A 27,248-nucleotide genomic window follows, 5' to 3' on the forward strand; every position below is an offset into this window, starting at 1 on the left:
GCTTCTTCATTTTTATTTTTAATAGAAAAAAGTATTCAAAATAATACAACAGGACATATCCAGTAAAGAAGACAAAAAAAAAAAAAAAAAAAAAAAAAAAAAAAAAAAAACGTGACCAGGACTGTGTCTCCACGGCAACCATCCTCCCCTCGAGCTAAGCTCAATTCGCTGCTTCAGTGTTTATGGATGTGTGCGTGTGTGTGTGTTCAAAGCAGAATCAAAGCAGATATGTTGAGCTTCATGGAATACTTCTTACTACTGCACACGACAGCCTGCTGGTGACACAAAAGGGATATTATACAGTGTGCGAGTGTTTGTGTGTCTCGTACTTACGTGCAGAGGTGTGTCGGAATGAGAGAGTTCGTTACTGTTCGTACAATAAGACTCCGCATATGTGTGTGTAAGCTAGGAAGTTGTGTGGGAGGATGGATCGGGTTGAGACACAGATGCTCTGAATCATGAGGCTTCAGTCTGCCCGCTGTTGTGATGAGGATGTCGATAATGACTTCGAAAATGATGATGATGATGATGATGATGATGATGGATACACTACTTTGGAAGTCAAGACTAAAGCAAACTGAAAAAGAAGATCATAAAGGGAAAACATAACTGAATGAGTGGTGGCAGCACTGAATAAAACAAACAGACAAACAAAAAAAAAAAGGTCCTTGATTTCTGAAGGCAGGAGTAGTTTAAAGTTTCTAAATCACCATCTCGCTCCCTATTCTCTCTTATTAAAATATCCCACATATTTCCCCTCTTTCTCCACCCTCCCTCACCCATTTTCTCAGTCCATCATGCCCCAAGCTCGCCTGATTGTAGGTAGATAAGCCAAAATGTTCAGTGTGGATCCTAGCAGAGGTACATGATTTCCCTGCTTTCAGCATGTTCACCTCCTCTTGCTTCCTTATTTTCTCCTCCTGTGTTTCTCAGTCCTCCACACAGCTACAGAGATGCTCATCCTTACAGGGCCTCTGCATTTCTGAGTTCCTTTGTCCAACTGCAGGGATTAAATATACAGGATCAGGCCACAGAGGAAGAGACGGACAGATGGAGGGTCACGAAGCTACCGCTGTCCCACTGAAGGAAACCTTTGACCCCACAGTGCAGGGGCCTTCACTCTGTTCACCACGAAGTGTGTGCAGCCGGTGCCTCTCCGCCATCTCTTCCTTCTTTCATCTCTCTGACCCTTCATCGCTTCGCCACCTCCATCTGTCTGCTCAGGGGCCTGAAGGGGTGAGGTGCTAAGAGAGGAGGGTTGTAGTCTCTGAAGAAAGTTGTCTTTATCCCATTCTCTGTCCGTCTCTCAGCTTCCCCCACTCTTTCTCTTGAGTACTCTCATTGCCACACGTTCAAACACTCACACACACCAATCATCTCATTGGTAAAAGACATATTTAGCTTTCTCTTGCACGCATATGCACATTTATACACTTACACACACACACACACACACACACAGTGAGGCTCTCTGTGGGGATGACTTTCGGGGGCCTCTGTGCTATGTCCCATCTTCCTCCTCCTCCTCTGAACAGTAGTCTCGCCCCTGCAAAAACAGGATTAGGCAGAAGAGAGATGATGTGGTGCAAAATTTAGTTTGTTTGACTGTGATTTGCTTCAGTTATGACCTATTTTAAATCACTCTGAACTGCCTACACGCAACCAACCCCCATGCACCTGTTACCGCTGTCGCATTTAAGCCAACCATCTATTGGCAGGTGCAGGAACAGAGTATACGAGATGGTAAAGTGCTGACAGGTGGGCAGTTATGTTGTTTTGTTTCCTCTATGAGGATGAGGAACCGACTGCTTTGCTTTCCTCTTCAAAGAGCGTCTGACTCGACAATCCGACTCCTCAAAATAGGTTTTAACCCACCGGTTGCTTCAGTAAGCAGTGATGGAAAAAACAAATTAGTACATTTACATAAATCCTGTACCCTCCACAGCACTGTGAAGAACATTGTTTCCATTTTAAACTACTTGAAAGCACCGTTGCACATCAAATACAAAATGCTGCACGGTTTGACTTCACAGCAATTGACAGAAATTGATTTACTTTACATTTGTGCAACATTGTCACTTAACAGTTGTGTTTTGCCATCACATAGATGCATCTTTCAGTCTTAAGCTGCGGAATTTTCCATCGTTTCAGAGGGGGTCTTAATATTTCAGCAGACAGCTGGCTTTTGTCTATAGGATAAAAACTAGCGGTAGCTTCAACCACATTAGCCACACACTGCACCAACACTAGGAATTTCCCTTTTGCTGTTGTCATCAAAGATAAGCGTAACGCTCTGGGTTTTCAGTTTCCCATGAAAGCGTGAAGACACCTTGTTGCTCCTGTAGCCATCGATAGAAAATCTGACACGCTTTGCTTCAGGCTGAGACAATTTAGGGTGATCAACAGAGGCTGGGAAATAAAAACAATGGAGGTGTGTCGGGCAGAATAATTTTAGGTAGTTTGATAGCAATAGAAAAAAACAAAACCCAATTATAATGTTAGCCTGAGAAGCCTAATTTAATAAAAAATAAAAATAATAATAAGACTTCTCTGAATGAATCTAACGAACCGAGATAATGCAGTGGAGGATCAAATCAGGCTCAAATGTACCTATATCGAAAGTATCATGTAAAAAATAGTAAAGCATATGTACTTAATGGGTTTCCATACAGCCGAACTCTCAATAAAGCTGCTGTCATTCGCGTATATTTCTGTTTCATTTGCCAGGCGGATCAATTGTGATTGAAAGCAGCCCATCAAGATTTTGTGTCAACTCCGGGTTGCTTCAAGCCTTTCCAGTTCCTCTGCTTCAATAAAAACCTGATTCTTATGACCGCAGTATCATCACAACAACATATCTATCCATAAAGGGATACGAATCCTTCTCTAACCTCTGCTGAAACTATGCGGACGTGTTAAAAAAAAAAAAAGAAAAAAAGAAAGAAAAGTGGAAAAACTAAATGGATCATCATCATCATCATTCATTTCACAGTGGCTGCCTCTGACCGAGCATTAGCTTCCAGTGTAATTCAAGTGGCAGACAAAGAGTAGCAAGTGCTCATCAACTGCAGCGATCACCTGTTCCTCCCCCTCACACATTTAGAGCCTGTGAGCAGAATGACAATGTGGACTAATGCATGTTGTTGCATTAGTGGAGCCTGTCACTTTAAATCTTTGAGACCCAGCTGTTTCTTTAAACGCTCTGAGACCTATCCCCCCCCCAAGCCCCCCTCCCTCCACCCCAAAGCCCACCCCCTCTCCCACATCATTAAGAGCATGCAAACACACTCACTCACACACACAAACACCCCCTTACCTTCTCAATCTTCTCATCCAGCATCCTAAAAAATTCCTGCTGGCTCTCTGACGTGTGAATGCTGAGAGAGACGGGGAGGGAGACACGAACGGAAAAGTAAGCGAGAGGGGGAGAGGGACGGGGAGATTGGAGATGAGGAGAAGGGAGGCAACAAATACATCATGAGAATTTTCCATTACACCCCCCGCACAGCATAAACACACACACACATGCAATCCTCGCTACAGTGTGAGAATTCATTGGTTTGGGAGGCCACAGAGGATTTTTTTTTTTTTAAATAATCACTTTAAAGTATTAACTCCAACTCTCATTGAAAGGTCAGAATCTGCAACCTTCAACTACTGTCGTTTACACAAAAACCCTTCAGCACGTACAGGGTCTGAGGTTGGCCAGGACGCCGCGTTACAAAAGGCAGACTCAAAATATCACTTAACACATCATAATATTTACTTACAGGAGTCACAGTCTCATGGATGTTAAAGAGTATTAAAGGTTACGCTTGGTCAAATTACAACGCAATGAAATAACGTGAAATCTCACTCAGTTCTCATTGCTACAGTTTAAGCTTTTTATCGCATTCTTATGAAGTCTGTTAACAGTGGCTTGGCAAAAAAAAAACAATAACATCTCCATACAAGGTCTGATAACAGCTGCTCGGGAGCTTTCAACCTGGTCCCATGTTCTTCCTCAGAGGGTGAGGTCTACCCAGCTGTCATTCAGTTTTACTCTAAAATTGTTTAAAAAAGGTTTACTTTTGGCAGAGCTTCTTTAAAGGATCATTGTCAAGTGTTCGAGGGACCAAAAAAAAAAAAACCTTCTCGGTTAAAACTGAAACAGTCAGACTGCTCACCTCCACAAGAAAAGAGGACGTTTCTTTTTTTGTAATTGGGAATCAATGCTATAACGATATTTGTGATCGACTGTTGCTCACACTGTACCCCCACAGTGAGGGTAAGCGGAGGCACTGCATGTTGGGTTTTTTTTTCCTTTAACTTTCCACCTCTTGCATATATGATCCATCATATGAATGTGTAATACCACATTACCGGTTACATCTGTGTTTTTAAAGCCACTTTAGGGGCTGCTGCTGTCTACTTACTTAGACTTTATGTTCGATGCAGCCACCTCTTTCTGCTGTTTGCCTCTGTACTGCGCATTACTCTTCTCCTGAAAACACATACCATTAGTTTTCATTACCAACGGACAGAACAGGTTAAAAACAAACAACTCATGTCAGCAAAACAGCCACGCCACTGCAAGCGAATGACACATCGAGTCTGAATTATCAAATTACGCCCTCACCCAGCTGGCTCTGCACAGAACCAGTGGGGCATGGGTCACAGATATTATGCATGTAAGTCTAATAAAACTGTTTATCAGCTCTGGAGAAGGTTGGTCATGTGACAAAAGCTCTTCTTTGTTTCTGCAGGCACTGTGTGCAGCTTCCTGCTGTAGCAAAGCAGGCAGTGATTCTGACCAACCGAAAGTGCTACAATAAAGATCCTTCACCTCTTACTCTTTTTGTGTGTGTCTTTGCATGTGTCGATTCCTGACCAACAAGAAAAACCTACATTAATGAAACAGAAGAAGAAAGAAATACTGGTTTGACGACATAAAGCGGCTGTATTGTGTGTGTCACACGGTTATGTAAATGTGCGGTTTTGACTCTTGTGACAAGCATTCAACAAAACGCCACACTGTACACGGGCACCCATTTTGGAACATGACATCCATTTCTGCACTGATCAAGAAAGGATAAAAACTGTCACTAGGACATTTGCCAACAAGATAAGTTTGTTGAATCCAAGAAATATCAACATAGGACATGAAAACATTTATTTGGGGTTAATAATCAAAGACGACAATCTAGTAGCCCTCCAGCGGGAAGCATTCATCAGAGCGTCGTGCTGCTGCAGCGGCTGTTCACAGCAAGTTTCAGAGGTTCTCTACCGGTTGTAGCCAGTTACTTTGATAAAACTGTCTGTTCAGCTACAGTAATATAATTTGTGGCAATGTGATCCTGCTTCTGTTTTATAATCAGGATTTATTGTACCGCTCATTGTTTCACGACTTGCCAAGACGCCAGGTGGTTGATTTACAGAACCCTCACTCACAAGCACAATATTCAGGCGTTTAGTGAGCCGATGAGGATGAAAATCTATTCTGAGGGACAATGTGCTTCAGCTTATTAATTATTTACACTGCTGTGTATCAAGTATTCGGCGGTAACCAGTGAAAATATAAAACTTCCTTGCTCTGCAAAGGTTTTGTGTGTGTGTGTGTTTGTGTGGGGGGGGGTCAAACCATCCAAGCAACAGCCCACACATTCCACACACTCCAGTCAGTTGTCTGCACCTGGGTTAAAGCACTTTTCTGTGCGTTTGTGTGCATTTTAGCACCGAGTGTTCATGTGCAAGCTGATGGAGCTGCCTTTGGCTACAAACACAGGCCTGTTCACTTGAGCTGATGAACTGTCAGAAAGAAGTCCGAGTCCGTTTGCTGGTGACGGGCTTTCAGTGGACTGGCTGGTGTACGTGTCTGTTAGGGTGTGTGTGTGTGTGTGCATGTGTGTCTCTCACCAGGTTCTCCTGGTTGCGTGCATTCACTCGGTTTTCATCCCCTCTCATGTACTTCACCTCCTCCACCCCCTTCATCTTGTATTCATCTGAGGAGAGAGAAGGGGCATGATTAAAGGAGGGGAATTAACAATATCACATATTCATCAGGCAACTAACAGAGAAGAAACACTGAGCAAATTATCTTTTCATCCGACTTGATCTGTATTAAACGAAAGGCTAAAATAGTTCAGCCACGTCACATCAGCTTTACTGCACTGTCACAGCATTACATCGACATGACTGGTTACTATTCCATTGATCCTAGCTATAATTTGCCACAGCAATCTGATGACTAAGACCTGATACTTCATTTCAGAAAGTGGACATGACGGCTGAGGCATAAGCAGGGCGACACGAGACATCTTCTCTCCAAATTTAGCAACAGAAACACGTCTGAAAAGGCAACAGAGAGACAGCAAGAGGAAATAAATTCGTGTATACAGACCACAAGGAGAGAAAAAAAGGGGGAAAAAAAGGCACTGATAAGAGAGGATTAGAGATCAGTTGAACATCTTCTATGCTGAAACAGTTTAGACAGTTAAGACAAGCTCGATGGTAGCCACCATGCCCGGCGCCGACGATCTGTCCCCACTCTCTGCTACAGCTTGGAACTAGGACAACGAACTTAGAATTACGCATGTCTCATTGAGCTAAGATCACATTAACTGCACTTGTGTGCCTGTGGTTATGCTAATAATTAAAAACGTATAAAAAATTCACTCAGACTGTCGACATAGTTGTTGTAAATCATCTGCTCCTCTCAAACTCAAATATACTTCATTTTGATGCAGCCAAATTGGTTATAAATTTCTCTTTAACATATTCTTTTTGTCTGTCTTGTTGTCAGTCACTCAAGTCACTTTTATAGTCACAGATCAGCTCTGAAATCCAGATTTCACTGCGTCAGCATTGTCTGTCAAAATCACCAAAAACACAAGTTAGAGACAACAGCTGGGCTGTGATGTCAACCATATTAACATGCAAAATAACTGATCAGTGGCAAAGACAGAAGAGAAACAACGTGTGATCCGTGGCTGATAGCTGCCCTGTAATCAACTGCACAGGTGTAACAATGAGAATCTACAGTGTCTGTCCGATTGCATTAAGACCCTGTTTCACCATTATATATGATAAACACTTGATGGTTTAGAATTGGGGAGCAAAAATTTAATCGGTGTCCCTTTGGGCCATCACATCATCTCTGTGAAATATGGCACACTGGAGAACACTTAGGGAACACCATATGTTTAACATGTACAAAAACTGGCACAAGACCTAAAGAACCATCAGTGGTGCTCATAGCTCTGGACGATAACAAATCTCACCAAGAAGCTAATTGATATCAAATCTAACAACTTTACATAAAGCACATTTTCATAAAGCAATGTGAAAAAGGTTTGATGTATCTGGGCAATGATTAAACTAATGTATATATAACCTCAGATGAACAACAACACATGACTTATTGCACCTTGTTATTATGTATTGAACAAGAAAAAAGTCCAGAATGCAGAAGTAATGTGTGAAAAACTAAGTACACCCTAGCATTGCATGATTATGGCAAAAAAAAACAAAAAAGAAAAAACATGATTATTCTGGTGTGACATTGTCACAATTATCAAACACGATGACTCGTTTATTGCATGATAAAATGCGTCTTTATTGAGCTTTAAAACCAGTGTTCCTTAACAACAACCTGACTTTTAACTTTACATATAGGAACACGGGCAGCTGAAAGCATGCTGGTGGTAAGGAAAGATGTGCTGCATTTGCAACGCGAGCGACAGAAACTTGGCATACCGCACAACAGTCCCTTTTGGTTGATTATGCCGTTTTCATAATTACAGAAAGTCCAAATCTAAACTGAAACTGAAATTTGATATATTGCCCAGCCCTGGTACACCCTGACAGCTTTCATAGAAATGAAAAGTTTAAGTAGAAGCCAGGTGCTGAACTTGAATAACTGATCACGAGGAAGTGAGAGCACGACGCACGTCCACGTCTGGGCATTTTTTTGCTGAAACGTTCAGTTGTACATGGAAAGATATCAGCAATGTACTTAGAGAAGTGGATGTTGCCGCCCATCAAGACTTTTTTTTATATAAGTCTTTTTATAAGACTTTATAAGACTTTTTACAAATCATTCAGGATCCGTCATTCTACGGTGAGAAAGATTATTCACAAATGGAAAACAGTTGCTAATCTTCCCAGCAAGGTTTCCCAAGGCTCAGACTGTAAAATGCTAAAAGATGTTTAAAAAAACAAAAAATCCAAGAGCTAAATCTAAGACTCTACAGGCCTCATTTAGCATAACAAATGTGAAAGTTAATGACAGTGCGTACAGCAACACTGAACAAGTAGGATTTGTTTGACAGGTTGCTCTTCCCTCTAAAAAGAAAACGGCAGCACGGTTTAGGTTTCGAAATGTTTCATTGGAACAAACCACGTGACTTCTGGAACAATGTTCTTGGGACAGAAGGGACCAAAGCAGAGATGTTTGGTCATAATAACACGGTATATCAGCACAGTGGTGGAGGGCTGATGATTTGGGATTAAGTAGACCAAGAGCTCCTCTAAATAGGCCATTTCTCTGACAGCTAATGCTTGGTTGACAGTGGGCTGTGCAACAGGACAACGACCCAGACACAGAAGAAAATCTACTAAGACTCCAAGAATAATAGTGTCGCAATGTTTCCAGTCAAAGTCCAGACCTCAACCCGACTGAAATGCTGCGGTGGGACCTTAAGAGAGCTGTGCATAAATGAAGGCCTGCAAATCTGAAAGTGATGTGAGAGACTGATAATGTCAAACAAAAAAAAGCCATTTCCTCATATTATTACTGCTAAAGGTGGGCGGCTGACTCATGGGGTGGACTGGGTTTAGTGTAATATGTCATGTGCTGATGTCCCTCTGAGCTTTTAATCACTAGATTTTAAAAGGACCGAATAATTCTTTTCAACGTCCTGATACATTTGACCTTTAACATGAAAGAGGGTGTACTTTCTTTTTCACATCAGCAAAACCAAAGCCCCTGACCACGAGCTGAGCGATGCAAGTAAAGGCGCGTTTCTGCTGACCATGTGGTTGTTCTATATTTGACTGATAAAGCAGCAGCAACGGTGATAAATGCGCACATAAAAAAAAAAATCACAACACCTGGTTTATCTGTTACACACCTTGTATTTTGCCCTCACTTTATCAGTAGTATCTCTGTTCGTCCGTTTATATCCGTGTGCCTGTCTGTGCCCCTTTGTACCTGGCTTATGGGGTCACCCCTCCCTCTGCTCACAATCTGCCCACACCTCCATCACCTTGTGTGTCTGCGTTTGATTGTGATCACCTGCGTTTGTTCGTCCCAACACGTGCAGACCCAAACACAGTCCGCACGTCCTTTGGACGAATGCCATTTGGTTGAAATAATTTGCTGGAGACAAAAGGAGGGAAGCTGGCAGGGATCAAGAGAAAGAGACAAGAAACAAATGCCAACTACTTTTCTGCTGTTTATTCCAGGAATGTAAACGAGTTGGAGCAGGGCTGCTCCTGTCTGAACAAGCCGCCACACAGACAAACAGTTTTAGAACACAACACAGACTCGCGGAGCTTAGATGTGTTCGGTGGCGATAAAACACATACAGAAGGAAACAGAATTAAGAGCCATTTCCTCTGCTCTGCTGCTTGGCATGGGGACGATCCACATCAGTGTGTAGTAATGTAATCTTTCATTAAAAAGGTGGATACAGATGGGGTCAAAGTAGCTGCTGCAAGCTACAGAAATTAATATAAATGGACATTTTCAATGCAGGAATTGTGAAAAAAAAATGCCATTATAGAACCTAAGAATTGTCTGAATGCTCTGCTACCGTGACAGGGTAGTTACTGAGCCTAATGTGACGCTTATAGACAGATCAAAGTGATGCAGCTTACAGCAATCACGTCTAATCACATCACAGACATTGCTTCAGTTTAGATAGCAGCAAAACACTAGTGCGTAGTGTGTGTGTGGCAGTCATTGTCATAAGAAATGACATCGGGGTTTCGTCACGGCGTTGCCAGGCTCCCTTTGGGTTGGAGGCAGGGAAACCATCAGAGAGGAAAGATGGAAGGAAACAACTATTTTGAGAAGCAAGTGATGTGGACATCTTTCTTGTCTCCGATTAGAGGCCGAGGCTCTGCGCTGACCTTAATGATCCGACAGTGTCTGCGAGTGCACGAGGGTGCGTGCACGAATGCGTGTGCCATAACGTTTGCCATTATATCCAACTGCGGTGTCGGTATGTGTGCCAGTCTTTCAAATAGCATTGCTCGGATATTGTGTGTGCTTTTCATATGCATGTTCGTGTTCTCTCACAGCTCTAGTTGGCCTGCCTGTCCTGTGGCTATGTCACTCTGTCCTTCTTGCTGCGTGTCCCCCCCCCCCCCCCTCTGTCAGTCTGGCTGTGGGCCATCACCAGCCTGGCCGTGACATTTACACCTGAACACAAAGTCTCCTCTCTAACACAGATACACGCACTCAACCATACCCATCCCGTGGGAACCTGATATGAAAGAAACTTGTACTGCGTGGAACATTTTGAATAGATACCAAAGCTATACCTTATTTTCCCGGTGAGGATGAAAAGGTGAAAAGCTATAAATATTACCTTTATTGTCGCAGTGCAAGCTAAAAGTCCATTAGAAAACACCAGAAGTGAGTTACTTACCATTAATGAAAGCATCTGGGAGTTTTTGTGGATCCACAGATGACACTTGAATGTAACCAAATAATGTAAAGATTTTATGTTAATCCATCAGCAACTGATAATCTGAATTTACCTCTTGCCACGGACTTACTATGACTAAATACCACTAAACATTTCACATAGTCACATAAAAGGTCATATAGAATTAAATGATGCGTTATGTATTCGCATGCAAAATCAATTGGCTACGCAGCAGCAGCCGTCATTAGCCCTGTGTAGCAGCTCTCAAACTCGGGGGAGGCCCTGCTGGAGGGGATAAAGCCACTGCAGGGGGGGCATAGACAACGAACGAAGAAAAATGTGGAGGGAAAGTAAGTTGAATTAAAATGATTTGTGACGGGAAAATAAACACTCTGATGCTATCGTGCTGGCTTTTATTTTACTAAAACTCCCCTCAGATGCTTTTTGATAGGTGACTACTTCAATAATATTGCTGAGCAAGTGTGGGGTGGGGGGGTGGCAGCGCATGAACTCTTCTTCACCTTCTTTTTACAAGGACATGCCAGAAAGATTTTGAAAACCAGCGTGGCATCAATCCGACTACCAACCAAGACATTGGATTGCCCAAACTTCACAATAAAAGCATCCCAGTGATGAGCTTGTGGGAAGCTTTAAGCAACAAAAGCAGGAGAGGTGCAGTTCATCAGCACCAACTTGTCTTGAGTGAGTAAGACGTTTGCTGTGATAAAACACGTAAAGCGTAACTAGGGAGGCTTTAACAAGGAAAAATGAGACAAACATGAAACAATGACTCCTTTCTAGTTTCCACTAATCATTTCATCCGCATTCTTTTTTGTTTGTGTTAAAGCTTTATAGAGATAATTACTGCATGTCTGTGTGTCATCAAAACTCCACCAGAGGCCATAAATCTGAGGAAACACAATAATAATTAACATGTATGGCAACAGCCACATATAATGAGACTGTCACAACAAAATGAAAAAGAAATGGACGGGAACATTAAGACATTTGGGGCCTGCTGGAATGGTTTCTTAAAAATATCTAACGCAGACACGGGGACATTTTCTTAATGACCAATGTCTGTGAAGCAAATGAGGAAACTTGAGTAAAATCCTATTCAAATCACACTTTAAAACTAAGATTACAAAGTGCTTTACGAGACCGTAAAGAAGAAAAAGAGGAGGAAAAACAGCATTACAAAATCAGCACCGGCATAGTAAAAAGACACGTTACAAAAAGCAATGCATTAGCCAACAACCCGAGAAAAAGGTGTCCTTGAAAAAAAATAAAATATCTTAAGCTTTGACTTAAAATACCTAAGAGAGTTTGCTGACCCGACTCTCAAGGGGGAGATTGTTCCAGTCTGGAACCTTAGGCAGCAAACAAATAGTCCCCATATGTTCTCAGTCTTGAGGGAGGCGTAATTAGCGAGTCTACCTCAGCCAGCTGCGATATAAGGTGATAATAAGGTCTCAAAAATGAGAAGGAGGACCTTGAATTGAATTTATCAGAGACCAGTGAACTGGCATTGCAGGGTCAGAGCATACAGCAGATCGGATCATGTTAAGCTCCTGGGCCTGGATCACAACAGCCAACCTTTGCTCCAAAAATTAATCTGAGAGCTTCGTCCATGGTCCTTGTGCAGGACCATCCAATGCTCACTGTGAGCAACTCCCAAGACTAGTGTTTTGAAGATTCTCTGACCCCAGCTGTCCAGCCCTCACAATTTGGCCCTTGTCAAAGTGATCCACATGCTGATTTTTTTTCTGCTTCCAGCAAAAACAACTGCTCAAAAGCCGACTAAAATCTTCCACCCTTTGACAGGTAGGGTGCAAAGAACCCCGCAAAGCACCCTCGTTTTGTTGCTGTAACCAAATAGAGGCAGAACAGAGCTGTTTGCTTTTGAATAGCTTGTTCAACTCTCCCCGACACACACGTCAATGCAGATGCGTGACTGCTGCACATCTATTTTGGCGCCCTGTTCAAGCGCCACACTTTAGAAACAGAACAGCACTGCCTTGAACATGCAGAGTGAGGAGGATAAATGTAAATACTTTGTGTGTTTGTGGTTTTACTCTTGTGGCATAAAAATATGTCACACTTTATCAGTAGCAGGGTGAGTGCATGTTTGCTCATTACCCATCACGCCTGCTGCTGCTTCTGTGGACACTGTGTCAGTATTCTGTATCTGAGTATTCCTTTCAAGGAATGTCCCGCTCCGTCGTCACACCAGACAGCTTCCCATCACAACCACAGGCCACCTCAGTTAAGCACTAAGCTGAGCCACCTTGTGAAAGGGCATTTCAGCAGTGATAATGAGGGATGTGCAAGTGCTGCCCTCATCTTATGGTGCCATATTTATCCTGCCAGAGCAGGGATTGAACCGCTGACCTTCAGGTCACCTGTGCTCTTTTCTACTTCTGAGCACTGCCTACAGAGAAATGATTGTCATTGGACTAAGAATGTACATATAGACTGGATGTTTCGTGACTGTGAGATGTCACGTCTTTGTTACCTATTCCTCAGTTGAGAAGGGACAGATCTAAAATGCAATGGCACAGAAAAAGGTTCATCCAAGGATGCAACTGCTTTCTTGAGTGATGACAGTATATGATAATATCATCAGGGTCTGACTTTGTATTCCAGTCGTATAAAGAGAGTGCAATATAACTGAAGCGATACACTATTTTTCAGCAATCCTCTTCCACTCCTGAAAGTTCTCTGGAAGCTCAGTTTAAATGAAAGGGAACTCATCAAGCCAAACTAAATGTCTGCTTCCTGTTACAACTAACCCTGGTTCTGATGCAGAGGGTAAAAAAAAAAAAAAAACTCTCAGAAATCAGAAGGACAGACGGCTCAGCTCCTTCTCCCCCTCGACACAACAAACATGCTTAAAATAACAGTGAAACCTGTACGACACCTTTGCTTTGTACGATTTGTCGGGCCATTTCGTGAAATCACAAACACATGCAGCAACTCGTATGCTATCTCCCCTCCAATCTCCTCTTACTGTGATTATTACAGACATGGTGTTGTGGAGAATGAGTGTTGCTATTTTTCCTTGTCGTCCCTCAGTGTTTGTGTAATGGAGCTCAGCCTTTTCCGGTTATTGTGTGAGAGCGACTCAAAGAGGGTTGGGGATGGGAGTGTGTGTGGGGGGGGGTTAAGGTTAGTGGTCAGAGATCGACAGAATGGGCAGCCCAAATATCTGGGACATACATAAACAGATACATGTGTATAAAGCGCGGATGCTGAAATCTAATGGAGGCGGATCAGAGTGAGGGCACTCAGTGTAACTAAATACACATACATACAACACACACACACACACACACACACACACAGAGAGTCTACTGGGGGTGAATTTATGTGCGTACGCGAGGTTGACGGACCAGAGGCAACCAATCTTTTCCACATCAGTCATGAGAAGTAAACCGGATGCAGAGAGCGAGCTGAACTGGAGCTGCAAAGGGCAGCACATTGAATGGTAAAACAGAACACAGTAAGAGACAAAAACAGAAACACTGTACAGTCACAGTAAAATGTGAAAGACAAACCAAAGAAAAGATAAGATGAAAAGAAAAGAAAAGAAGGAGCTTAAGAAAAGACACGTCACAGGGGTTGCAGCTTTGGAAAGCCCTAATCCACAAAATCCAGGTCACTTCCATCTTCTACCTCCCTACAAACAAAAAAATAAATATATAGTCTATCCCATCCACAGCCACTCTGGATCCCACTTTAATCAACAGACTGCAAGAGGATGGGACAGGCTGGGAGTAAGTGGAGGAATGGATGTGAAAGGACACAAGGTTTTGACCTAATGTTGTGCAAGAGACTAGAGGAAAAGAGCTGAAGAGAAGTAACACAGGGAGATGAAGGCAGGAAGAGTGGGAGGGAGGGATGAAGGGGGGTGTTGAGACCCAAAATAGAGTGACAGAGAGAAAGAGGAAGGGAACAACGAGGCCTCAAGCAGGGGAAGGGAAGAGGCGACCCAAGCGAGACGGAGAAGTTGAGATGAGAGGAAAAAAGGAAGAGATGAGCAGCAGTGTCAACGGACGTCACTCTGCCTCTCTCAAGGAAAACGCTGCACTCCTCCCAATGTCTCTCCCCCTCATCCGCTGCCTCGTTCTGTTGCTCCTTAAAAGCTGAGGTAGGGCAGGGTGGAGGAAGAGGAGGAGAGCGCATCAGAGAGAGGGGCAGAAGGGGTGAGAAAAGAGCAGAAAGTCAAAGGGAGGTGGCAGAAAAAAAGGTGTGAGGCTGAAGAGAGGGAAAAGGGTTCGGATGGAGAGAGCATGGAAGTGGAGAGGGGGGGACCTCCTGTGGTTCGTCATCTGCCACATCCACCCACCCAGCCATGTGTTGTTACAGCAGAGTGTTGCTCCTAATTCTTAATCGCTGTTAATCCCTTAGCCATCATCATCTCTCTTTCTCTGGCTTTCACTCCTGTCCCACATTATAGAGCAGCCTGCTACATACAATTAAAACTAGGGCTGCAACCAACGATTATATGAATCACCAATTAATCTGTTGGCTGTTTTATCCTTTAGCTAAATCTATAAAATTAAGTACTGTTCAGCCAGCAACTTCGCTCATGCCAAGGTTTTCACATTTACAGTAGCAAATGGGGATTCACTTTCTTAGCTCTTGATAGACACATGCACACATTTACATTACACTATAAAACTGAAAAGGGAGGTAAATTATTGGTTTGTTTGATAACCGGCTTAAAATGACATACAATGGTTTGCAAATCATTTAAAAGCTATATTTCTCTAATATACTTCTTTTTCTAAATTGCCAATGGGGAAACGATGACAAATGAGAATTTATTTATTTTAAAAGCCCAACAAAAACAATGTTTAACTGGACAAATAAAGAAAAGAAAAAAGGGGGGAAAAAAGCAGTTACATGATTGGATATATAGACAGAATCCAGAATATGTTGAGACTGTAAGAGCTCAAGATGGAGAGGAATTCAGCACTCAGCAGGCAAATGACTCAACTCTTTAAGAATAATGCTTCTTGCTGCAAAGAATTTGGGGGATTTCATCATCTGCATCACGTAAACTCATGAAAATGAAAGACCGAGGAGAAACCGATGCCACATGGAGGCCAAAAACCAAGAAGAAGTGGCAGTGATCAACATGACCCTGAGCAGCACTGTGTTTAAAGCAGACGGTTCTGTGGTGGAGATCACTCGTGAACTCAAGAAAGGTGCAAGTTAAAACTATCCGAAACAAAGATAGGAAAAACGCGAGCTTCAGACGTACTGTGACCTGATGTGACGCTCACAGTGCATCAGGCTTTATGTGTCAGAACAGACAAATGCTGCGTGAGAAGACGATGAGTTCATATTTTTCATGGGATTTTGGTGGTTTAAGGTGAACTGAGGTTAAAAGGAAAACTCTCCTGTGGTCTAAGACATCAATATTTGAGATTCTTTCTGGGAATAATGGACGATGCTTATTGTCAGCACAGTTTATGGTTTGGGAATGTATTAGTCCTTGTTTATCTCAGCAGAACGATATCATAGAGACCAAACATACGCTTTTACTTTCAGAATTTAAAATAACTCACAGTAAAAAATATAATGCTCTTGTTTATTGTGCCTCATCGTCCATGCCTTCTTTACCCATCATCCTTAATGTTTCCAGTCTTTTGTTTCTCTTCATCTCACATTAAACTAAAATATTAATACCCCCAGCATCCCTGTTATGACCAACAGGTGACTTCCTCACTTATGTGAACTGTAAAAACAGATGACTCCAATAAAACCGCAATTATTGACAGTTGTTTTATTGGAGAAATGGAGAACTTAACACTCAGCCAGAGGACTCGAGAGTTTTAATGAGGAGAAAATACCGTGGGGGCAGACGGGGGCCATGGCATTGCAGTTAACTGTGTGTAATGGAGCAGGTTATCGACAGCCGTGTGTGAACTGACCGGTGAAGAGGTCTCCGTTGCTGTAGGCCTTGCCGCGTCCCTCCTCATCGTTGGGCACGGCCGACACCTGCTTGGCCGAGGTGCAGCCCATGGCCTCACACTCTGAAGCTTCTCCTCATCGCACTCGCACCTGGGCAGGGACAGAGGAGACCTTTTACATTCAGGACAAACACAATAAAACACGCACCGCTGACTCCAAAGTAATCCATTAGTGCGCACGTTAGTTTCCGTATTCTGGTTTTACTCATGTTCTGGATGTCACGTTTAAGCGGGGCGTATCAATCTGTACGATCGTGTCTTATCTCTCAGTATTTGAGTTGATAATCTTTACGAGCAGTGAACTTTCTGTAACCTGGACAAAGCCTCTTATGCGAGTATACCAGGTTACTCATCCAGATTTCTTAAAATAAGATAGAGGTTCACGAGTGCAAAACTTAACTCCAGAATTAAATGTAGAAACAAGAAAGTAGAGTGAGGTATTTTCTCACAACTTCACAACTGCTTTTCCTACAAAGTGGACTCCCACACATGCAGATCTAGTGGAACTGACCCTCAGCAGCACAGTGTTTGATGGCATTCGGCTAAAATGATAAAATGCACTGCAGGACGCTTAAGCCAGGCCTTGGAGCAGGACACCTGAGCAAAATATTTCATTTCACAAAACTGTCACTTTCCACCAGATGCTAACAGCCACACAGTGGTTTAAAAGGAAGTGGAGGTTAACATTTATAGAGAATGTTGCAGATTATCACTTCAGCCTTAAATGGGTTTCTTTCGGAGCTAAACTTGACTGTATATGGTGAGAAGGAGTAGCAGGGGTCCGAGTGGGTAAATGTTCAGCATGAAATACAGCAATAAACAACAAAAGAAGACTCCAAATGTTTCCATTTATCATTTCTTTTAACGTCCACACTCGAGAGACAAAACAGCTGAAAACCAAAGCGAGAACCTAAAGAGTAAAGCTGAAAAACAAAGATACAAAGATGAGGGGAACTGCAGAATTGAATTGAAAACTCTTGATCCCCTATAAAAAAAAAAAAACTCAACACATCATTATCATTCAGAGAGGACGACGGTAAAACCCTCCCAACCAGCAGGACAACTGACACAAAGCTGTGAACATCACTGTCAGACAATCTCACACTTACACACACAGTCAGACACATTACATCATAGATGGTCCCCATGTCGGTGACACATGCCATTATGCTGTCATTGACAGAGCCCATCTGACTGCTGCCAGATATAAAAAAAGTACCCGCACACACAGACGCACAGTGGCAGATGATGATTAACCATCACCTAAATTAAATCTGTGGTGCTGGAAGATAAGTGAGAGGGGGAGGAGGACGAGGGCTTTTTGAAGGTAGCCTGAGACAAAGGGGGAGACAGGGGTCAAGAAAGAATGGACAATAGGTGGGACAGAGAGAAGCAACAGAGACAGATGAGTGCAGGTCTTCAAAAGAGCGCCGCCTGCCCCTCCCTCCCCCCTTCAGAGTGTTTGAAGTTGACAGGAGGCCGGTGTTTTCCCTTGTGTTGAGATTGTGGCCAACCGGCCTCCATCTCTCTGGACACGGCACAAAGCACCAGGTGTACATGGTGCAGGGAGTGCCGAACACATCAACACCACACAATAAAATGAGCCCGAATTTGTTTTGATAAAGAGGCAAGTTTGAATTCATTATCTTTTTTAAGGCAGCTGTAGGTCTGTGAGGTGTTTATGTGCAGATGAGGGAATTCGTACATGGATCTTTCAGAGGTCTCCTGGTGAAAAGACGTTAATCCCTGGAGCCTGAACAGAGCTTACACATGAATTTCTTACGGGGTCTGCAAATCTGTCAGAGCTGTACCGAGGGAGCAAGAATCAAGACACTCACACACACACACACAAGCTGATACAGTAGCTGTGTGTGGTGTCACCTGTAGCAATGAGGGCGAGTCCTAGTCTGGAGAGCAGCCTATCAGCCTATTCCAGGCAGCCTGGGACACCTCTTACTATGACTACAACTCTGGAACCGCTCAATTACGTCTCACGCTCACACTTGTAAACCACACACACAGCTGCAGGATCTTACTGCAGTCTGAGGCCCGTGAAGACAGAAAGAAATCTCATCAAGTATAATCTGCCTCTCTTGAACAAGTCACACAAATGAGAATCCTGTGCCAAGCACCCCGTGTGCTCCCATTAACGCCCAGTCACCCATTGGTGCATTTAACCCGTCAGACAACTTCAGTGTAGTGAAGCAGAGTCGAAAGCCAGACTGAACTACAGCGGCAGAAAAAGGAGGATTGGATAGAAAGTAAATACACCCAACAAGAGAGAGAGAGAGAGAGGGGGGCTGAAGTGAGGGAGCAGCTTTAAGTGTAGCACCGAAGTGAATATTAGATTAAATAAAGCAAAGAAACTCCCTCCTGTAAACCACTGGAGGAGGCTGGCTGAGAAAGGCTGCTCACAGCTTTGACAGATTTGAAGTTTCAAAAGGGTCTCCAGTGTGTGGGCAACATCTGTTTGACAAGCTCTGATCCGGGTGTATTGAAACATCAAATCATGAATAGGAGTGAGATAAAGATAGACCCAGCAGACCCAGAGCTGTTGTTGTGTGCAGGGATAATGCTAGGCTATGTGGATCTGTAGGCTGCTATTACTTGGGTTACAGCTACTAGGTGGACTATTACAAAGCCAGATACACACCAGTGAAGCCTGTATAAAAAAAATAAAAAAAAAGGCACCAGGTCATGGAGCGAGGCCTGAAAATCATTTTTCAGAAATGGTGGGATTCTCCCCCCTCACCCACTCACCTTAGATTATTGACTGCTTTCCTCCAACTTCACGCTTTCTCTCAACTATATACAATGAAGTAATTCGTTCTCTCCCTTTCCCCCCCTAACTGGCCATCTCTTTGAGCTGCATCACTGTTAGTCTTTCCTTTTTTTGGCTCCCTTTTCTGTCATTTCCATTGCCACAGCAATGCAGTGCCCTGAAATAACTCTTGTTATGATTTCAACTCCGTTAGCTCAACTGCTTTTGTTGAGTTACTTTTTTTTGTGAGGCATTTCTATCTGATTTGGTGAACTGTTGAGTTTTCAAGACCAACAAATCATGTCCACAAAAACAAGTACATCTGGCTTTAATAATCACAGTTTTCTTCCAGTAAAAAACAAACTTCTCTTGGCTTGTTCCAACCGTCAAACTCAGCCTGATGTTACGGCTTCAGGCTCCAAAAGGAGGAGCAAGTTTGCATGTTCAAAGCCATAAAACAAGCAGATAGTTTGATGTCAAAGGATAAAAAAAGGTGTAGAGGAAAAACTGCAAAAAAAATAAAGAGATTAAAAGGATCAGGAGTGCTGAACACTTGTTTGCATCTTCCTACTCGTCTTGCATGCGTTTCACTGCACAATGAGTTCAGTGCAAACACTTTTAGACTTGGCGACTCCAGTTGGAATCAGTCTGCACTCCACCAAACAAGCGACTCTTTGCCACAAGCGAGACCACAGTGGGGCGTTGCTCGGTGTTGATTTAACCCACAGGACAGCTGGACTGTGCCGCTCAGAGCTCACCTACTCTTTTGAGCCAAAGTATGTCGACTGGGAAACGCTTAGGTTGGCATATCGGTGAAGACGCTCACAGAAGCACACTCCCAGGCTCCTCAAATGCACAAGCTGAGCCCATATGGTCTGATACACGGGCAATACGTGACAGAAATAGAGGGTCTTAACTGGCACACGACCATGTCAGGATCCATGCATCCAGATGCTTCGCATTCATCGCGATCATATTCGTATACTGTGATGTCAGACTGCAGACTTGCATCATTTCTGGCTAAACTTGACCAGAATTGGCACAGAGTCACTTGTCTGTGTTTCACCTTGTACTGCAAGTGATCTTGAGCATGTCAGGACATTAACTCAGGACTCTTAAACACAAGGTACTCCAACTTCTAAAATACACATTAAGCCCTAGTGACATCCTTAACACATAGCCAATACCCAAACTCCTAAAATGAACACGACTTGGCATACACAGATGCTTGTCCATGCCTGCGTACTAAGAGGTGGAACATGACCTGCTCTCGTTTCTGTGAATAAGCCGTCTTTACAAGTCAGTTTGTCAAAGGAGGAACTTGAAGGAAAAAAAAAAAAAAATCACTGTGTAGGGAGATATGTGTGTGCACATGCTTGCATAAACATGCACTGAGCTCACAGGCGGAGCAGTGTGAAGGTTTCTCAAACACTGGCTTGTGCCAGAGGCAGAGCGAGCGACCACAGAGCCTGAAAAACTGGCTCAACAGAAGTGAAAGAGCGAAGAGTCATCGATGGAAGTTCTGCGAAATAGCTTCTTTTTTTTTTTTCTCCTTTCTTCTCATTTGATTTCCCGTCAAGGCTCCTTTAAGAGCAGGGCCTCACTGTGACGGGGAAGTGGTGACTTCAGCCGTGAGGGAGATTCGTGCCTCAGCGATCCGACCTGTGACAGAGCACAGATTAAGTCTCTGCTTCATCATGCTGCAAAATAAGAGCGCTGAGCCATGCTCCGTCTGCACTGCTCTGTAATAAACTGAAGTGCACCGAGTGGGTCAGTGCATTACAATGGACTGGTGGCTTGCTGAGCACAGCGAGGGAATTTTGCCAAATCCTCACAACGCGCAAAGTCTACCCCAGAAAGATGTTTCAAGGTGGAGAAAAGTCATTAACAAGCCATACCCTGATGCATATGCTTCATGATGGTCTTTTAAGGAGGAAGTTATTCTCTTCCTCCAAAGACATCGCTCCTGAGCAGCACGAAATCTCTCGATTGTAGACTTTAACTTGTCTACATTAATATTTGCTTAACGAGATTGGTGTCAACATGCATCCTGACAGATCTGATCACGAGCAGACAGATAAAAATGTGCTTTGGACCACGTTTTGAAATGCTCTGGGATGCACAAAGGGACGTTCTTACAGGAAGTAGGAAAAGGACATATCACAAGTGGTCACTCAAGACGTGTTGTACAACCAGATGTACAACCTGCAGACATAGAGTATGATAAAAGTAGTGTTAACATTGAAGCATGTAAAACATATTCTAGTTGACCCCTAAAGTAACATTATGAATTAGTAAAGAGGCGTAATAAATCTTCTCCGTATTGCTTCGTGTAGACAGCATTCCTCTATACTTGTTTACTTAAAAAAAAAGAAAATTAATTGTTCGAATGAGTCTGTGCGTAGGCTTTAGATTCGAGAAAAATGATTGAGGAAACTCTGCCACTCTCCCTGCTGTAGCCACATGAGAAACTACACTGTCGAATCTCTGACGTCTGACAAGTTCATATGATCCCATGGCGTTCGTGCTCTGCACATACACGGTGTGTCGTGTTGCACAGCCCTGTTGCAACAGCAAATATACCTGAACACCCTCTGATGGAGAAGTATGGCTGCGTGCTGCTGCGTGTCATTTTGTCGCTCTCTCTGACCGAAGAGTTGCAGGCGAACTCCTGGACCAGCTCAACATAATATTTACTCTAGCCAGGCAGCAAACGCTTCACCTCTACCCTTATCCCAGTTTAACCACTCCATCAGCTTGACAAGCCAGAGAAGCCACGCCAACACACACAGGACCGGTGGACAGCTAAGATCTTTTCCTTGAATAGTGCGCAGTTCCTTAAAGAGTGCATCTCCAGTCTCGCTTTTGGTGTTAAGCGTCTCTTTCCACTTTCCCAACGTTGTAATGAGATGATTAGTGGTCATGGAGGGACACTGTAATGTGAAAACAGAGGCGAAAGACAGGGAACAGATCTTGTACAGGAGCGCCTCTGTTCTGCTGTGTGAAACCTCAGCCTGGCCTTGCGACTGACAATGAGAGACACGCTGCACATAGCTACCGTGGGTTCTGGTAAAGAAACAGCAGCAGACTTTAGACAAGCTGTTGCATAGTTTAGTAATGGGCCAGTGCTTTTTACTCCAGGGACGTAAAAGCCAGATCAGCTGAATTTGCGAGGTCTGCGTGGCGGTTACCGTATCCTTACACGACTGCAGCTTAAAGACAGCTTGAAGAGACAAAAAGTGAGAGGCGTACAAAACGAGAATGAACGCAGAAAGTGGGGAGACAGACCTTCCTAGATCATCATTAGCAGCCTAACCCCCAGAGGCCAGTACAGCAGCCCAATTGTAACCTGAGCTGTAATGGGCCACGTCTTGGTGCAGGTAGAACCGAGCCATACAAAAATGGATTGTTCCAACTAATGCAGGCAAGACTAGGAGGATAAAATGTGTCCTCAGAGGCCGATTAATGGCTGCCATTTCCACCACCGAGTCCTCAAGAGCGAGACAGGCTCCCTAAAAGCGCAAAAAGGCATGCAGTCATGGCTGTTTTTACTCCTTCTGCTAGCATTTTGTTCTGCTGATTACACTTGTGACAGAAGTAAAAAAAAAAAAAGAAAAGAAAAAGGTCGGAGCGAGAGGTGGTTGAACGGGGTGATGTCAGGGTGAATAGCAGGATTAAGAAGAAGGTTGGAAAAAAACAAAAAAACACGCAACATAAAAGTTGTATCAGGTGAGTCGCTGAGGTCAGCATTCACTGTAAAGCAGGAAGTCCATGTCCGAGTGTTCAGATCTGTGGTTGATCTTTTTACTATCGCAGCTTTTATAAATATTTAACTTTTGCGCGAGTGCGCCTGCACATCATGAGATGGCTGCACGGCCGACAGTGTGGCCCCGCTCCAACACAGCAGCCACGCAAGGTCAGACTTGTTTACGTTTTCCCGTCCAGATCCATCTGAATTGCTATCAAACCAACCCACACGCTGCAAAAAAAAAGGAAAGAAAAAAGGAGAACACCCCCATTAATATTCATTAGTAATTACCACAACTGAAGCAAATAAATATCAGTTTATGCGTAACGGACAAGCATCATGCAGCATGATAATTGGCAAAGGCATTTCAGATGAGAGTCTGTGTGTGAAGGGAAACACACTGAAATGTTTGCCTGATCTGGCCCTTCACCAAGCAGCTGCGAATGAGCCAACCTCTCACATCTGAACACGGCTGGTGTGATGTCCACATTGTAATTCTTTTCACATGCAAACTGGAGAGCTTCCACGTAAATTAGCAAACAAACAAAAGGTCCAAACGGCACCGAACGCGAAGCCGTTGTTGCTCGTGAACGGCAAAGAGACGTGGTTGAAATCCTTCTCGGACCACAAAGCATTTCTAATATTCTTTGGGGGCTATGGATAGAAGCTGATCCTCAGTAAGGCATGCGTATGCAAGAAGAAGAAGAAGGGAAAAAACTTTATTTTTCTGTTTTTTTAAAAATCACCTCCCACAAAGATCAATACACATCTATTATTATTATTATTTTTTAGATGAATTGTACTGACAACACAGAATAAACAGAGTATACAGCATTTGGGTCCCTCTTAATATCCATGTTGATATAAAACAGTTTTGTGGCAGGATATGAAGCCGTCATGGATTCGTCCTTCTGGACTTTCTCTTGATTTCACAAACATGGACCCAAACATTTCTTCCTATAAGAGAACAGTCTCACTGCACATGAGGAGCACACGCCGGACGTCTGTATTTTAAGGCCGAAGCGTTACAACGTTAGCCGGTTCCATCTTCTTCAATCTGAGAATTCGATGCTTTTCCATCATAAGAGGAGCCAAAGCGCGCGATTGGACAACAGCGCATCAATATTCTTAACAAGTTAGAAGGAAACAAAATCAACCGATTAATCATTCATCCAAGTAAATATCATTGCAGCCCTAAAAGAGATAATTGCCCTTAAATGATTCAGTGCAGGTCAATAAAACTGATTTCCCACCCCTTTATGGTAACAAAATTTAATGTGGAAAAAACAAAAAAATACATAATGACACAAATTATCTCCTGAAATGTCATATCATGCTTTATGGTAGAGGAAATATTGCTGTATTTGATCAATTGTTATGAGAGAAATCGTTCATCTTCACATGACATTAATTATGTTCCTGTTGTGCACACTAACAGCAGACTAAGGTGTGGGAAGCAGGAACAAGTTGAAAGCTGAAACCACCCCCTTACCGAGCTGACGCTTTACTCATAAAGATACAAGCGAAGTCGAGCGTTTTAGTCATCCTAGTTTCACACACGTAACACACCTATGAGGTCACATGTCTTTGGAATAAATGCGAAAAGCTTTCACTGAAGGCTGAACTCTCCCACAGCGCTGTCGCTATCAAGGCAAAGGCCCGCAGTGATCCTATCAGAAACCATTTTATCTTTAGTGGAGGTGGAAAACAGATGCAATATGTCTCGTCACGGGCAGAGCAGGAATGAGGAATAAGCATAAGCCATAAGGAAAAAAAAAGTCATATCAGTGCTGCACTCAGTCTCCAGGTCTCGTTCCAACTGGACTCTGACCATGAACTGAGCTGTAAACACAGCCAGGGACACAGAGACGCTGCTTCATCATGTGATGGACACAAGCAGAGCAGGGCTTCACAGCCAGTCCCTGCTGACACGAAAGGCGAGCAGTCAGAATTCAGAGCCAGCACAGAAACAGCCCCCACATCCACTGATCAGCACGTCGACTGCACTGCACACAGACACTTTGCAACACAAAAACACTTTTCACGTTTGATGCTACAGCCTCTGCTGCTAGAGCTTCGTTTGTTGTTCGGCCTGCCAGACGACCCCATCGCCCAGCGATGCCCTCAGTCAAACGGAGAGACAAACAGAAGCCGGAGGGATCGTGTTGCTCTCTGCACTGCAACACAGACTACCTCATCCCACCTGACAGCACTGAGCTCTGCCTTGCAGAGAGCACAATGCCTGCAAAGCAAACACAAACTGGATGTATGAGACAGCCCTGGGAACTCCTTCCCACGAGCACAGACGGAGAAGAGATTCTGGTAACCATGGAAACCCCTCCACCTCTTCACACAGTGACATCACAGGTGCTGCGTGATGATCCTGACAGAGACCGCATGCTCATCTAAACTGTGCTTCATCAGCTGAGGGTTAGGAGGCCACAGGGCAGATGATGGGGATGATTGAGGGGATGATGAAGAGGGAGGAGGACTAAGAATAGACAGCCCTGCCTCGGAAACAGAGGGGAAGGAGTGAGGACGACTGAGACTTGTGTGTCACTCTTTTCAGCAAAGTGTGAGCAATGAAAACACACACCACTCTGCATTATAGCCTGGTGATGTCGGCTGGGAGAGGACGGCAGATGGATGAGGGCTAAATCAAGAGGAGAGTCGAGGGCTTGCAACATCCACTCACAGCATTGCTGCAAACCTTTCTAAACCTAATGTAAGCAGCCGGTGACAGGAGGCTTTGCAACCTAAGGCGCTGTCCATACCAGCCTCGTTTCACACCACAGTGCTGCACAAACAACAAATTAATGCAGCAGTCGGGCAAAGTTCATCACATGCCGAAATCTAGAGTAGTTAATGAGCATATTGCACATTCAAAGGCAGCTGCTGGGAAGGCAGTTGCAGAACTCACGGAGTCGTGTAGTGTACAACAGGAAGAGGAGAAGGATATGTCTGGATTAGACATTTTGCTAATGACCTGTAAATGAGCCTGTACATCAAATCTAATTCTGGCTGCTGTGACTCTGTTAATATCATCCAGCAGCTCCCGTCTTCCCTCTGAGGCAGACATATGCAACAGCAGCCACAAAGACAGGCACTAGTTTCTAACAACACGCCAAAAAGCCTGCAGAGAAGTTGTAGACACGCAGTCTGTGCGTTCAGCAGCAGCAAGAAGCCCACCGGCCCGGCCACAGAGCTCTGTCCTGTCCAGGGTCTCGAACCGCACCACCGCCCAACAGCTGTGTCCAGCTGCGCTACAAGGAGACACTGGGCGCTTTGTTCCCCACAGGGGGGAAGGTAGATCAGTGGGACCGCAAACGGTCTCCGTGTGTGGACATATAGTTTGATTTCCACAAAGGTTAACGGTCTGTTCTCCCTCTGCGGGGTGTTTCGCCAAAACAAAAAAAAAAAGCGGCCTCAGATAGGAGAAGGAGCAGCGGGACAGAGAGGCACAGCCAACCAGGATGTGTGGAAAAAAAATTGAAATTCGCTGTGCCAAAGCTGTCCGAGACTAGACGAGCCGAGCGAGCACCCATACACACATACATACACACACACACACACTCACACACACGGCGAGACACAGTCCAAAAGCAGACGCGAACACGGTCTCACTTTCTACTGCTCCCGTGCTTAAAAGCCCGTCTATGAAAAGATGCGTTTCGGGTCTCGGCGACTACAACAAACCACCGACAGATGAGAAGCACAGTGTGCAGGAAGCAGATCGCCGGGTAACCACTGAGGAAACACCGACGAAAGCGAGAAAGAACACACAAACAGGAGCGTGGCTCTCGCTGGAGGATAAACGACACCTTTGGGAGACAATAGGAAAGTAATTAACGCGAACACTTACTCAGATGAGCCGGTTCCGCTCGGTCCACTGAAGGATAGCCGGTCGGTCTTCCGGACTGTGCGCCGGGCGGGATCTGAGCTATGGAGACTGGAGAGCTCAGAGCCGCGAGGACTGAACGTAAACTGTGGCTTGCGTCATTTCACCAGGATGCCACTATTGCGCGCAGCAATGCAGCCATCTTGCTGAGGAGTGCCCCACCAACTCACCAATCACTGCCGGACCTGAGCTGCTCAAGTATTTTGGACCCAGCAGTGAGAGTGAT

General features: G+C 44.0%; 1 protein-coding gene across 1 annotated transcript; it reads right to left on the minus strand.

The window, feature by feature from the left end:
- On the minus strand, positions 1–27,248 carry LOC140312040 (uncharacterized protein C1orf21 homolog). Its single transcript, XM_072389693.1, has 6 exons — positions 26,987–27,248; positions 16,577–16,706; positions 5,896–5,981; positions 4,416–4,483; positions 3,317–3,377; positions 1–1,546 (listed from the first exon to the last, which is right to left on the minus strand). The coding sequence occupies exons 2-6, from the start codon at positions 16,665–16,667 to the stop codon at positions 1,502–1,504; spliced, it is 351 nt and encodes a 116-aa protein (XP_072245794.1). The 5' UTR covers positions 16,668–16,706; positions 26,987–27,248; the 3' UTR covers positions 1–1,501.

The sequence above is a fragment of the Leuresthes tenuis genome, unplaced genomic scaffold (assembly GCF_036924035.1).
Source record: "Leuresthes tenuis unplaced genomic scaffold, fLeuTen1.0.hap1 SCAF_7, whole genome shotgun sequence".
NCBI classification, from domain to species: Eukaryota; Metazoa; Chordata; class Actinopteri; order Atheriniformes; family Atherinopsidae; genus Leuresthes; species Leuresthes tenuis.